The 14,858-nt window shown below is 45.6% G+C and overlaps 1 protein-coding gene across 2 annotated transcripts; it reads left to right on the top strand.

Annotated features, from left to right (window-relative positions):
• The first annotated feature begins 421 nt into the window (after positions 1-421).
• Positions 422-11,009, top strand: LOC121302369 (annexin A4-like). Of its 2 annotated transcripts, none has more exons than XM_041232299.1 (13): positions 422-534; positions 3,077-3,123; positions 3,763-3,850; positions 5,266-5,360; positions 7,667-7,780; positions 8,060-8,150; positions 8,333-8,412; positions 8,549-8,605; positions 9,202-9,295; positions 9,556-9,651; positions 9,797-9,855; positions 10,567-10,689; positions 10,774-11,009. In XM_041232299.1, exons 2-13 carry the CDS (start codon positions 3,115-3,117, stop codon positions 10,831-10,833), a joined length of 966 nt encoding a protein of 321 aa, XP_041088233.1. In that variant the 5' UTR covers positions 422-534; positions 3,077-3,114; the 3' UTR covers positions 10,834-11,009. The 2 variants fall into 2 exon arrangements, with proteins under 2 accessions (XP_041088233.1, XP_041088232.1); XM_041232298.1 differs by lacking the exon at positions 422-534 and adding an exon at positions 622-1,208.
• The last annotated feature ends 3,849 nt before the right edge of the window (positions 11,010-14,858 follow it).

Genomic DNA, 14,858 nt, shown 5'->3' on the forward strand with positions numbered 1-14,858 from the left:
ACCCGCTGTCGTCCCCATTGTAACTCGAACCGACTCACTTAAACGCAAGGGGCAGCCGACTACACCAAAGTGTGTGCTAAATGTGGCAGGAGCCCTGCTTATTTAAACGGCACATATTGGAATATATTTATTTCTAGAAATGCATGCGAATTGTATATTATATAGTGCAACACACACAGTGTATTAATGTCGAATACATATACAGCGTGGTACTCGAGTCTAATTCGAGGCATGCATTCAAACAGCTGTTCTTACAGGATGATGACAGGACTTGTTGAGGTGAAATGGACAGATAGATGTGTTCTCATGTGTACAGTGTCTGACAGGGTTTGTTGACCCCGACCTCTTTGCTGGGCGGTGCTTCTTATTAACTGTATTCTCTATTTGAAATATGAGCGCACGCCCACTTACTTTATAAACGCAGAGAGCTCTCTTGACACTCCCAAACAGGCGCACACACTCACTGTCACCCTTGCTCGACGGGACACTCCCAAACAGGCGCATTTCTTACCGCACCGGAGACCGAACCTACAGGTAAGCGCAAACGGACGGTGTCACCAAGATGTGTACTGTCTGTGGCATTAAAAAAAAAAAAAAAAAAAAAGACTTCCGCTTCTTTGTGGCAGGAATAAACGTAAATAAGGATAAAAAAGGCGGACACCTCTTAGAAAAACATAAATGCTTCTTTTGTGGGGACGCTATAATGCTCTAGAACTTTGTTGCGCTTTTTCAAATGGCGTGCGGTAACGGTTTAAATGAAAGTTTAATTTTGGTTTAAATTTATAGTTCCAAAAAAAGCCAAAACGAAAGCTTTTTCTTTCTTTCTTCCTAAGTCTAGTGATTCATCCTCCCGACCGGCCAGCACAGGGGCGGGTTTACATTAGTTGCAAAAGGCGTTTTCAGCCGAGGGAGCGTATGTTTTAATTGCGGCTCCAGTTTCACATACCCGGTTCCAAACTAAGCATCGCCGCGGTTACTTAAAGAGAACTGTCTCTTTCTGTTCGGTTCTGTTCTGTTGTGTAAGCTTCATAGTTTCAATACTTCCGTTTTGGGTGTTCTGTTACAGCCTGGAGAACAAAACTAACAACCCAGGCTCTGCACCTTTAAAACTCCCATCCCCCACCAAGAAACCTCGGCTGGGTGGATGTTTGTTTTTTTGTTGATGTTTTTCCCCAATGGAAATTACAATGTAACGGAGTAAATGACAGGTATGTGGATTTTGGATGCATCCTGTAGCCCTGTCATTTTGTTAAAGTCAGGGTGCTCTGTCGCTGCGCTCAGCGCAAACTTCAACACACATTTGATAGCAGTGGCTAGTCATTAAATTAAAGACGGTGAGAGCGACGAGGAAACTGACAGCTTGGATGACCAGACCCAACCCGTCAGTACATTTTTAAATCCAGTTGCATGCCCCCCCCCCCCCCCAGATAAGAAAGATCGCGTCCTTTTGTTTTGTGGGGCGGTGTTAACATTGCGTCAAACCTTAGCATTACACGTGTTAAGGTTTCCCGTTTACTTGAACATTACCAGATGTGATGAAGTTTTGAAATGAGGAAAGCTACTTTTATTCATGAAACTAGGTTCCGTTTCTTGTACAGAACTCCCTCCCCCACCCCCTCCTATCCGACAACACATAATATACCTCATTGGAATAATTCTGGCTTGTGAGGCTGTATCTGAAACCCAATACAGATCTAATATACAGAAATGAGCACCAGCGGGTTAAACTAATTAAGTCCGGCTAGGACTGTTGAGCAAACAGCGGATAGTTGTTTGGGATTCTGTTCTTGAAGATAGTTTGTATAAAAGACACCTTTTTGAAGTCGCGACTCGAAGCAAAAGAGATGCCGTACTTTCCTCAGGCGTTTATAAACAGGTTAACAGGTAAGAAGTGTTAACACACAACGCACGAAGCTTTACCGCGCTTTTTCAATGTGGTTTTTTCAACCCTTTTCTTATCTGGGCGGGCGTAAAAGTTTGAGTAAATGGATCCCTTTGTTATTTCTGTGTCGGTGTCCGTAGGTCTCAAGCAGTCTTCCCTTGAAAGTCAAAATCTTTTAATCGGGAGATATCAGTTCTCTTTTTTAAAAATAAAAACCGGAAACGGTGGCCAGAAGTTTTGCCTCACCCTGTAGAGTGAACTAGTCTTGCTTCATAAAGTCCAACTAACCCTATTGAGTAATGTTAACGTTAACATACTGAATTGCACACCGCTTTGTCATATTATTATTATTATTATTATTATATTATTATTATTATTATTATTATTATTATGATGTCTCAATTCTAAACTTATAGGTGATGTAACATGTATTGCCACAGCTACACAGAAGTACTGAAACTTTTAGCTATGCTGAGGATCGCTTATCCGATTGTGATGAACCCTGGCCTAACCCGGGCCAAACCCGGGCCACATTACTGACATGCCTACCAGACTGGAGTGGAGGAGGAGGGAGATCTGACCGCGTTTAAAAGAGGCATGATGCGTGGAGCAGCAGTCAATACAAGTGTATCGACATAGAGACCCAACATCACCAAGGAGACGCAAACAGTGATTGACAACAGACGGTTAAGCCTTGTCAAGTGTGAAATATTGATGACTGCCATCCCCCGAGACAACGCCCAGGACCTCTCGGAATCTACGTCATGTCAGGGCTGTGACAGACGTGAACTCTACAAACTTTCAGTATTAAGGAATTCAAATGGGCTTTTACAAAAAAAAAAAAGTCCTTGACAAAATACTCCTTAAAAAACAATCCTTAAAAAAAATCCTTAAAAGTTTAGTTCAGAACAGTTGAGGTCTGCAATATAACAGCCCACTCTCAATTTCTGTATTTGTATCTGTGCTTATTGCTTGGTTATTCTCAGAATAGAATAGTCAAACGTGTTTATGTGTGTCGTTGTAGTTGCTTTTTTTGTGTGATTGTAATTATTAGAACTGGATTCACTGCAGCATATCTGTAATTGAAATTAAACGGCTTTGTCATTGCAATTTCCAAGCAAACAAACGAATGGGTTCGCTGCTGCAGGGCTCTGCTTTCTCCTTTTTGTTTTACTTGTCTTTTTACTTTCTCAGGTATCCCATCATCCTCGGAAGCTGATACTCCTGTTACCATGGCAGCGGTGAGTTCCTTATCTGTGTTGGCTTGACGTCAGTTCAGACAATGAAAAAGTCGGGGTTCTCACAGAATGATTTCCCGATCTCACCACCAGGGTGATAAGGATTAATCCATCCCTTAGCATCTGTACCAGCCAGCCTACCTGCATTGCCATCTGACCCTCTGTTTGTTAAGTTATTGTATGACCCTCAAGTTGACATTGGGTTCCTGTTTGAATTTTGTTGCAATCCACAGAGATGGGAATAAAACTCCCATTGCATACCAGTGTCACCCATTTCAGGTTTTAATACAAGCTTAATTCGCCCCAGTGTGTAGGTAGCACAGGTGTGTCTTATTAAACTTGCAGTAAAACCAGGAATGGATTCCTCTGCTATGCAATGGGAGTCCTACTTCCATCCTTGAATCCAGGCACACAGTACAGTATGAAATCAGCTATCGCTAACTGTCCTGTGTAAACAAGGGACAAGATGAAAAGGAGAAATAAATCGCCTTGTGATCTGGGATGGTTTTCATGGTTCTGTCTGCGTTGCAGTGGTATCTCTAGGACAACTACAATGAGATTGTGTTTGTTTGATATCTGTGTTCCTGTTTTCCCTGGCTGACCCCACGCTCTGTCTGTCTGTCTGTCTGTCTGTCTGTGCAGATCGGGTCACGTGGCACAGTCACAGAGTTCAGAGGATTCAATGCTGATGAGGATGCCCAGAAACTGCGCAAGGGCATGAAGGGAGTGGGTGAGTGAGAGGGGAGAAGGGGATGATTATGAGGTGGGAAGAGGGAGGAGAGCATGAAGGAAAGAGGGAGAGGAAAGCAAATAGGGGAGGGGAGGGGAGGGTCATTTGGAAGAGAGGTGACACTGAACCTGCTTGCTTGCAGGAAAGCACCGCGCTGTAACTGGTCCCATTGGACTCCAGTCTGGGAAACTATTTCCAGGAGTATGGACTGTGAATCCCCTGTATCTGGAGCACTGCTCTCAATATCAGCAGGATTGCATTAAACTCCCAGTGGGAGGGGGTGATCGGTGTCACAAGCTGAGCACAGGGACACTGAGGCTGCTGTTCAATTCAGAATGCCCAGCACAAACAGACGCCAGCCTGCACTGTGTGAATCTGAGCATGCAACACTCTCTCTGCACGGGAGCCATTCTCATACCCAGCTACTTAGGGGTGGAAATAAGACTCCCATTGCACAGCAGTTTCACCCGCTCCAGGTTTTAATACAAGCTTGATTAGCCACAGTGTATAGGCAACAATCTCAGGTGTGTCTTATAAAAGTTTATTATACTAAAAGCATAACAAAGTGTAATAAAGGATAGTATAAGATTTGTAAAGCCCAGAGAGGTACGGTAATGTATATTTTTTTAAAAAGTGCAGTAAATGCATAGTACATAACCACGGGAAAACTGCAAAATGAATTGGAGTAGGCAAATTTACTGCAGTGAACTTTTCTAAGGCATAGTTGGCGACTACGCTCCTACCTGTGTACTACAGCTGCCTATCTCCTGCCATTGCCCCTTAGATTAACACATAAGCACTTAATTGTCCTGAGAAGGTATTGATGGCATTTGAATCAACCGTGTTAATAAGAAATTATAATAACTGACATTCCCAGCGTCACAGAGAGACAGACACAGACTGGCACTAGTTTATTGACCCCAGGCAGTTCAACTTCTATCTAGCGCTGCCACAGTGTGTATGCAGCAAGTTTGGGTTTGTCTTATTTAACCAGGAATGGATCAAACTGCTGTGCAGTGAGAGTCATATTTCCATCCCTGGGCGGGTCCGTGTGTGATGTTTGCATTTCGTTTACCGTTGACCGAGATCAGAGCTGTGGAACCTTTGTGAAAGAGCCATCGGCAGACAGGTTCCATTAAACACACAGTTTGTTCTGGTGCTTGGGACAGACCAGCCTTCACCTCTAAATCAGGAGAGATGTGTTACTGGGCTTGATGAGCCAACAGAAAATAAATAATTGATGCAAGTCAAGGGGTCAAGCAACTCTCCCACAGTCCATCTGCAATGACCCTGGAGTGACAAAAGCATTGAAACAGAGATCATGCCTTATTTACGAAGCTATTGGCTTTCAAGAATCATACATACGGTACTGTGTGACCCCAACTGACCTCTTTAGTTCTTCTCTCTCCAATCAGGCACGGATGAATCAGCTATCATCGAGGTCCTTGCTAAAAGAACCATCGCCCAAAGACAACTAATCAAACAAGCGTTCAAGAAAGCCTTCGGGAAGGTAAGCGATCGGCCTGGCTTCTTGTTGTTCAGGGGTGTCCGTGGGGAGCTGAGCTGGGTGGATGGACGTAGCGCAGTCCCGTGATGCTGAATGAATAAATCAGGCCATCCACACTGACCCGTAGCTTGACAGTAAACCCGCGACAGTCATTGCGCAACCCGCAAAACAAATGTGCGAGATACCCCAAACTCCGTCTGAGATCGCAGCTGCAGGGATGGACTCAAGACTCCTGTCGCATAGCAGTTTGATCCAATCCTGGTTTTGCTTGAGTTTAATAAGACATATCTGAGCTTGTTGCCTATATACTGTGGCTAATCAAACGTGCATTAAAACCTGGAATTGGTGAAACTGCTATGCAGCAGGAGTCTCTATTTCCACCTGATGGCATAATTCAATCAGTCGTACATGTAGTGGAGTTCCATTCCTGAGCTCAAAGGTCCAGTTTTAATAGAAACACACATGGTTCTACGCTTGGTTTAGGACAGGAAGTGCACATTGTGGGCACATGTTTTATGACATCCTATTTTATGAGCTCCTATGTAAACTTTTAAACCCATAAACCCGTGTGGATGTTCGATTGCCTGACACAGAGCGGTCCAGGCAAACTTGATCTGTTCCTCTTTCCACTCTTAGTTTCAGATAAGAGCTCTATTGAAGACTAACTTGGCAGCACTGGATGTTTAACTGCCTGGGATCAATAAACTAGTGTCAGTCTGTATCTGTCTCTGTTACGCTGGGGATGTCAGTTATAATTAATTATTAACACTGACTGATTCAAATGCCATCCGTACCTTGTCAGGACAATTAAGTGCTTGTGTGTTATACTAGAGGTAATGGCAAGACATACACAGACAGGCTAAAATAATTGAATCTATTCAGTCTTGAACAAAGAAGACTACGAGGCGATCTGATTCAAGCTTTCAAAATCCTAAAAGGTATTGACAATGTCGTCCAAGGGGACTTTTTCATCCTGACAAAAGAAACAAGGACCAAGGGTCACAAATGGAGATTAGACAAAGGGGCATTCAGAACAGAAAATAGGAGGCATTTTTTTTACACTGAGAATTGTGAGGGTCTGGAACCAACTCCCCAGTCATGTTGTTGAAGCTGACACCCTGGGATCCTTCAAGAAGCTGCTTGATGAGATTCTGGGATCAATAAGCTACTAACAACCAAACGAACCATAGTCGCCAACTATGCCTTAGAAAAGTTAACTGCGGTAAATTTGCACCATAATTCAATTTGCAGTTTTCCTATGATTATGTACTATGCATTTACTGCACTTTTAAAAAATATATACATTACTGTACCTCTCTGCGCTTTACAAAGCTTTCATCATACTTTATTACACTTTGTTATGCTTTTAGTATAATAAACTTATATAAGGGATCTCCTTCTCAAATGATCTTCAGTGGCAGTGCAACAGTGCCCTATTATAAAGCAGCTACAATGGGATGAGGCTGCCATTGGTAGATTAGTGCCACTGGCAGTGGGAAGATGTGTATATTTCAGTGACCCAGTGGTATCACAATGGTATCAGGACCAGTCTGTGCTGTGCAGTATCTGTTCCAAATCCACTGGTGACGCTGTGGTCTGCTTCTGGTTCCGCTAGGGATCCTTCAGGGTAATGCAATGGGATTGTATTGGGCTCACAGTGGGCTTTTTCCTCTCTTTGAAGTTTTCATTTTGAGGTTGCTTGTACTGCGGTTATCCCTTACCGTGCAGTGCCGGGATCACTGTGTCATAAAGTCCGTTAAGAGTTACAAATCTGTAGCTTGAGTGGGCGGGGCTGTGTTTTCTGGGCATTGTGACATCATCACAGTAGTTTCCGAGCAGTCTGTGTTATGAGACGGTATATTTTATTACACTCTGTTCAGGGCTGTTGAGAGCGTCTGTTTACCGCATTCTCTAAATAAGTAAAAAAGAAAGAAAAAACAGTTTGTTTTACAAAACTAGAACTGAACACCTTCAGACAGATTGAGTTCTCTTCAGCACTCTCAGGCGGTTGGTTCTGGAACGCGAGTGCGCGTTTTTATCCTTTCAATCAAATAGGAGCTCATTTTAAATTCAAGAGCAAATGCGAAGCAACGACCAAAACTACTGCGGTAGAAAGGGAATGGTGGAAGAGGACGGCTGCAGAGGCAGCACCTGAAGCGCGTCGATCAATTCGTAGATTAAACCAAACACAGGTAGTGAGCCAGCAGTATCAGCCAGAGTAGCAAAGCATCACAATTCACAAGTCCTGTTAGAACCTGTTTTCACACTGCCTGTCTGTCTGTGTGTGCGTGTGTCTGGGTGTCTTTCAGGATCTGATGGATGAACTCAAAGGAGAGCTGACTGGGAATTTTGAGAAGGTGGTTGTGGGATTGATGATGCCATCGCCAGTGTACAGTGCCTACGAGCTGAGGAACGCCATCAAGGTCAGTGGTCAGAGGTCACAGGGGGTTGTGGGTGCAGACAAACAAGAAAATGCCGCCTCAGTCACAAATATACCAGTACCCCTTATATACCCCAGACGAATTCACCTGCACTAATGATAACCAGTAAAGCACACCCTGCTGTGCGTGATAAGGCTGTCCTTTTACTCTGGGGTTGACATGAATACGCATCGCTCTCATGGAGCCCACAGAACCCCTCGAAAAAATGTCAGACTGGGTGGGCTTTATTCCTGGTGTAATGACTCCTCCTCTCCATGGCAGGGTGCTGGCACAGACGAGGGCTGTCTGATCGACATCCTGGCTTCCCAAAACAACCAGGAAATAAGGGAGATCATCGCTGCCTACAAGAATGGTACAGAACGATTGTCACTAGAAATATATATGAATGCTGCAGAGCTTGCCCTGTGCAGATGCTATAGTGGAGACGCGTAGCCGTTCCCTTGGTAACAGGGCTCTGCTGCTTGACCGTTCCAGATCTCTAGTGGTTTTTTGTGTCCTGTGTTGTAATCCTTTGGGATGTTTTGTTTTGTCCAGCGTACGGGAAGAACCTGGAGGAGGACGTCTGCTCCGACACGTCCGGAATGTTCCAGAGAGTTCTGGTGTCTCTCCTCACGGTACGAACAACGTCCCATAAAAAAAAATAACCAAAACAGGAATGGCATTGATAGGACGATCTCGTTGACGTGTAAGAATGGGGCTTTGCGTCTGTCTCTCACTAATGGGACCCCTCCCCTTTCCTCTGATTTGCAGGCGAATCGCGATGAGAGCGACCGCGTGGACCAAGCGCAGGCAGTTCAAGACGCCAAGGTGAGGCCCTGTCATTGGCCCCATAGCATCGGGCTGTTCTGAATTGTGATAGGCTGCTTGCCGACCCTGCAAGCTGATCACAAATTGATTATCAAGCCAATAACCTAAAAACGCATTTAAAACAACATTTGTTTTATAATACAGGGCTGGAAATAAGACTCCAGTTGTGTAGCAGCTTCACCCGTTCCAGGTTCCCTCTCAGGTGTGTCTTACTAGAATAGTACAACCAGGAATGGATCAGACTGCTATGCAGTGGGAGTCTTATCTCTAGCCCTGTAACAGCAATAAAATCCCCAGCCAGCAGTCATTGCCTGTATATAACTGACCTTCGTTAAGAGGCTTCAGACATTTAACTGTTGATGCTTTCAGTTGTCCAGCAGGTAGTGACCAGTGCGCGGAACATTATTGCTTCAATCGATAGAAATTGTCTAAGTGCAACTGGTGCTAGTAGCCCTGATTTACATGGAGGGGTTTCACCCTTTGTCAGTAACCAATGATGCCCTGATAACCCTTGCATGGACTGGGGTGCAGTGGTGTGGGGGAAGACTATGAAGAGGCTGAACTGCCCCGGTGTGTGTTTCTGTCGCCCCCTACAGGACATGTACGAGGCTGGCGAGGCGCGATGGGGCACTGACGAGGTCAAGTTCCTGACTGTGCTGTGCATTAGGAACCGGAAGCATCTGCTCAAGGGTAAGGGTGATCTGTGGGGCAATTCCTTTTTTAAAAATCAATTCCCAATTCCAATTCAGCGTGCATTTGCGTCTTCCCTATATAAGGGGTTCAGTGGGAACTGACACCCCTAACTGCAGGAGTGCTGAGGGTTCACTTGACCATATACAGTCTATTGCACCCTTAAACAGACAGGAGACCCAGCTAGAGTTGATGGGAGTGATCTGAGTGTGCTGGATGGTTGGCTGGTTATTCTGTGTCTGATGGTCTCCCCCCCACAGTCTTCGAGGAATATCAGAGGATCTCGAAACGCGACATCGAGGAGAGCATCAAGAGAGAGATGTCAGGAAATCTGGAGGATGCCTTCCTCGCCATCGGTAAGAATTCGTTTAACATGAACCCAGATTGGAACCCGGTCCTCCAGAAGCAGCGAACGTCTGTTCTGTTAACATGACCCCATGTGCCTCTTTACCATTTCCTCAGTCAGTAACAATTTTTTTTTTAATTTGTCTCTTTTTTCAGTGAAGTGCTTGAGAAACAAGCCTGCGTTCTTCGCTGAGCGGCTTCACAAATCCATGAAGGTAACGGCTCTTTTAAAGGGGAGGAGCCACACCTTTAAGAAGGAGCTGTAGTGCGTTTTTAATGTCAACATGGTTCTCTCTTCCAGCTGGGCTGTCTCGTTCCAGGGTAAAGAGCCCCCTCTTGCGGTAAAGAAGTGAAACAGCATGTGAGGCTTGCAGCTGTCTGCACAAAACCGCTCACACTAGATCAGGGCTGCTGGTTTTCATTCCAACCGAGCTCTCAATTACTTAATTAGACCCTTAATTGAACTGATCATTTACTTAATTAGACCTTTTTACTTATTTTCAGGTCTTAAATAGCTGCAGTTCAAGTTACTTATAAAATGTTACAGCTAACTTGAAATATGCAAACTGATCAAGAGCTGAAAACAAGTACAAAGGTCTAATTAAGCAAATTATCAGTTCAATTAAGGGTCTAGTTAAGTAATTGACAGCTCGGTTGGAATGAAAACCAGCAGCCACAGGGGGTCCCCAGGACCGAGTTTGAGAAGCCCTGCACTAGATACAGACACAGCACTGCCTGATGTGAATCTAGCTTTTCAAATAGCACTCTCTGATAATCACACCAGGCTGCAGGACACAATGTTTACAAATCTTGACGTTACGAGTAAGAGCTGGGGGACTTTGGGCCTGAGTTTGTGATTTAAGAGAAGGTGGTGCTGGGAGTTTACCCCTGAGGATTTCATGGTGTCTCCCGGATGTCTCTTGCAGGGCCTGGGGACCACGGACAGCATTCTGATCCGGGTGATGGTGTCGCGCTGTGAGATCGACATGCTCGATATCAAGGCTCAGTTCCAGAAGATGTACGGCAAGACCCTGTACTCCTTCATCAAGGTAGTGCACTAACCCCAGACCTCATGCTTGTTCAACATCTCCACTCAGGAATGGTCTCTGACCGGCTTGTGTTCTTGTTTCCAGGGCGACTGCTCGGGCGATTACCGGAACATTCTGCTGCAGCTGTGCGGCTCCGACAGCTAGAGAGCCAGTCAGAGGGGCCGCGGTGTAACTGTGCCCGACCCACAGCAGCGCCCCCTTATTTCTGGGAGGCTGCCCTGCATGTCTTTTTGTATAATGTGAAGCATTACTGGATCTCAACCTGGACAGGCAATCATGTGCTCCTGTCCACCTTTTGCAATAAAACTAATTGAAGGATTGATGGTGTGTATCTCATATATAGTTAACTTAGCCCTGCCGTTATGAACATTCCCCACGCTAAAAACACAGCAAAGTGTAATAAAGCCTAGTGAAAGCATGGTATAGCACAGGTCAGCATTATAAAGACCCACGAGGTATGGCACACCATGGATAAATTAAGGATTAGCATGGGGCATAAGTGCACAAATCCCATAATAAATAGGGGTGGGTTTATTATATTATTACTGCTGAGATCAGGTGGCAGGAATTCAGACTGGTGAATTTATCTATTTGAATTCACCTTTCCCACATTGAATGCCCATTTTAAGCAGCTAGTGTAAAAACACAGCGCAGGTCCCTGTACTGTCCACAAGATGGCACAATTGCTCTACTCCCTCCAGCCACCGGCAGAATCTGTGGCCTTGCAGGCAGTGTGGTGACCTCACTTCAGAACAGTGGCGCTCAATCCATTGCAATCCAAGACCATGTTAAAAGCGGCTCTTGAGTGACCTAATCGAGCACCAGGGTGCGCTTATAAAGACCAGTTCTGGCGGCTCAAGGAGAGACACGAGTGGGGGACTCTGCAGTGATTGGCCATTCGCTCTTTCTGCATTACGTCATTTGAATTCTCAGTAACGGGACCCGGAGCCCAGCTGCAAAGAGTTACAATAACACATGCACACGCCAGGAGGTTCACACCCGCTTTCCCAGCCTTCTTTCTAGTTCCTCCTGCATGCAGATTCAGTTAAAGCTTTCGAAAAACGAACAGGCGCTTTTTAAAAACTGCCTGATTCTCCAGTGAATTTGCATTCTGGTTCCAAGCAGATTTTTTTGTTATTATTATTTTCGGAGATTGCGCAAACTGCCCTTGCCTCTGTGTGTTCAGTTCTGAACACGTGGGTATCCTGCAGTGAATCGCTAATTGAGGGGATAGACAACCTTGGCTGCCGGTGTCCATTCCATTGCAAAACTTTGTTCCAACCCTGTCTGCAATGATAATCAATGAGCCCTCAGCTGCTGTGGACGGAATGCAAAATTCAGTATCTTCAGTAATTTGTAATTTACATTTAAATTTTTTTTGGGGGGGGTGGGCGTAATACAGCGGTAGGTAGAGCTGGGAACAAAGAATGAATGGAAGAAATAAACGTTTGTTTGAATTGCAATTTCAATTCAAAAGGAGGGGAGAGGTGAGGAAAGGGGAAGCGAGAGACAGAATGATTAACGATTTAATGCAACCCTTACTGGCAAGACTGCAAAATAAAGCAGCTCCCAACACCCTCTGCTGGACACTTTTGGAACTGCAAACCAACATGCTGTCCTGTTGCCTCCTGACGAGGCGAGTGAACACTGAAGGTGAGAGCTATTTATTTGACTTTTTATTGCTTTTCGAGTCTTTAAAAAAAAATAAAAATAAAGGTCTGAAAAATATAAAAGCGCTTAACTGATTTGCTAAAATAAATAAATAATTCAAACAAACATGCGTTTCACAGAAGACCTGTCTCAATTTCTTCAATGATTGTGTGTGATGCCCATCTCTGATCTCTAGGGGGCGCAGACAGTCCTAGAATAACGCCCCGGCACTACTATATAGACGTGCTGTTAGGGAGATACCAGTTATTTGCTTATTTCTTAGCAGACTTGCAGTTGTTACAAAATATCACATTACAGACAAGAGCAGTTATAAAACACAATCCAATCAGTAGTAAAAGCAAACTCAAATGAGGGGAAAAAAAAAAAATACAGTAAATAATTGCGTTTTGAGAGCGATTACAACTAAAATCACCCAAACTGACATGTAAGAGTACATTTCATTAAGTGCAAGCAGTAAGTACAATGAATAGATAACGACGATTTCAAATAAGAGCGATTACAGAAAAACAGATCACGGAAACCATGAAGAGTAAAATCAAGCAGAAGATACGGCAAGTATAATTATGATTGACAGCAGCAGTAGAAGACAGCAAAGTGCGGAGCAGTTCCGTGCAGGTGCAAGCTGATGCAAGTACTGGAACAGCTGGGTGCCCTGCAGTCCAGTATAGTCAAGGTTTACAAATATAGTTGAACATGCAGGTGAATGGTTTTGCAGGTGAAGTGGGTGTGATGGCTGGCAGGGCTGGTGAATGGTTCTGGGTGGTGAAGTGGGTGTGATGGCTGGCAGGGCTGGTGAATGGTTCTGGGTGGTGAAGTGGGTGTGATGGCTGGCAGGGCTGGTGAATGGTTCTGTGAAGATGGCTGAAGTGGGTGGGTGATGGCTGGCAGGGCTGGTGAATGGTTCTGGGTGGGTGTGATGGTGAAGTGGGTGTGATGGCTGGCAGGGCTGGTGAATGGTTCTGGGTGGTGAAGTGGGTGTGATGGCTGGCAGGGCTGGTGAATGGTTCTGGGAGGTGAAGTGGGTGTGATGGCTGGCAGGGCTGGTGAATGGTTCTGGGTGGTGAAGTGGGTGTGATGGCTGGCAGGGCTGGTGAATGGTTCTGGGTGGTGAAGTGGGTGTGATGGCTGGCAGGGCTGGTGAATGGTTCTGGGTGGTGAAGTGGGTGTGATGGCTGGCAGGGCTGGTGAATGGTTTTGCAGGTGAAGTGGGTGTGATGGCTGGCAGGGCTGGTGAATGGTTCTGGGTGGTGAAGTGGGTGTGATGGCTGGCAGGGCTGGTGAATGGTTCTGGGAGGTGAAGTGGGTGTGATGGCTGGCAGGGCTGGTGAATGGTTCTGGGTGGTGAAGTGGGTGTGATGGCTGGCAGGGCTGGTGAATGGTTTTGCAGGTGAAGTGGGTGTGATGGCTGGCAGGGCTGGCAGGGCTGGTGAATGGTTCCGGGATGTGGTCTGCCATGGTGCTGAGTTTCCACGGCAGGTGACAGATTACCCCCTGATCGTATCTCAGCTCCGCAGCGAAGAGACGTGCTGGTTTTGGAGTTCTGGAGCAGGGTGTTGATTAGAGAGCTTTCATCGCAGATCCCCTGAATCAGCATGAAACCCTTCCATGCAGGTGCGCCTGCTGACTTACTGACGACAAGCAAGCGTGCCACAGGGAGCGCTAACCAATGCAAACAAAAAAAACAAATCATATTCATTAAAGCAGGGCTGGCCAAAGCCAGCTCTTCCAGTCCTGATCTTTGTTCCAACCCAGTTCATAAATTGTTTAATTGTACCAAGTGAAAACCTCCATCCAGACACCTTGAGGATGGGGATTGATTACCTCTCCTTTAAAGAGTTAACACCTACGGTCATTTGAATTGCTTTGCTCTGACGTTTGTAACATTGTTTTATGGTGTTTCTGATCATCGTGAGAGGCTCTGGGCTCTGCAGCTCCAATATTGAGTTCTTGTCAATATTCTCTAAATCTGTCTCTACCTGGCTTTGAGCTGCTCTGGGATTGCTTTGAGCTGCTTTGAGATTGCTTTGAGCTGCTCTGGGATTGCTTTGAGCTGCTCTGGGATTGCTTTGAGCTGCTTTGAGATTGCTTTGAGCTGCTCTGGGATTGCTTTGAGCTGCTCTGGGATTGCTTTGAGCTTGCCTGGAGAATTCTAAGGTCCGGGAGTGAACAGCCTGCCCCATTCCATTCAATTCATGTGCCAGTGTGACCTTTCAGCTCTGCCAGCCCTGCCTATGGTGTGTCTGTATTAGTGGGGTGCTTGTCATGCGTCTGTGTGTGAGAAGGTCTCTCATGTGAAAGAGGGGGGCCCATCTTTCTTGAGCTCTTATCAGCCCTCCCTGCTGGCCCAGTCAGCTCTTATCAGCGAGAGGCTCCTGGGAGGAGGGGGAGCAGGAAGAAGGGAGAGAGTAAACTTCCTGGAAACCAAAAGAGCTTCCAGCATTAACCCCTTGAGAACCGGGCCGGTGCCTTCATCGGCGTGCCTTTGGAGTGGAACCCAT

The sequence above is a fragment of the Polyodon spathula genome, chromosome 29 (assembly GCF_017654505.1).
Source record: "Polyodon spathula isolate WHYD16114869_AA chromosome 29, ASM1765450v1, whole genome shotgun sequence".
Classification (NCBI taxonomy): Eukaryota; Metazoa; Chordata; class Actinopteri; order Acipenseriformes; family Polyodontidae; genus Polyodon; species Polyodon spathula.

Bases quoted from the DNA above. Each gene is read 5' to 3' on its own strand.
- LOC121302369 (XM_041232298.1), top strand. The intron at 9,296-9,555 runs GTAAGGGTGATC...TCCCCCCCACAG, and splicing joins CCGGAAGCATCTGCTCAAGG to TCTTCGAGGAATATCAGAGG. The intron at 9,856-10,566 runs GTAACGGCTCTT...TGTCTCTTGCAG, and splicing joins GGCTTCACAAATCCATGAAG to GGCCTGGGGACCACGGACAG.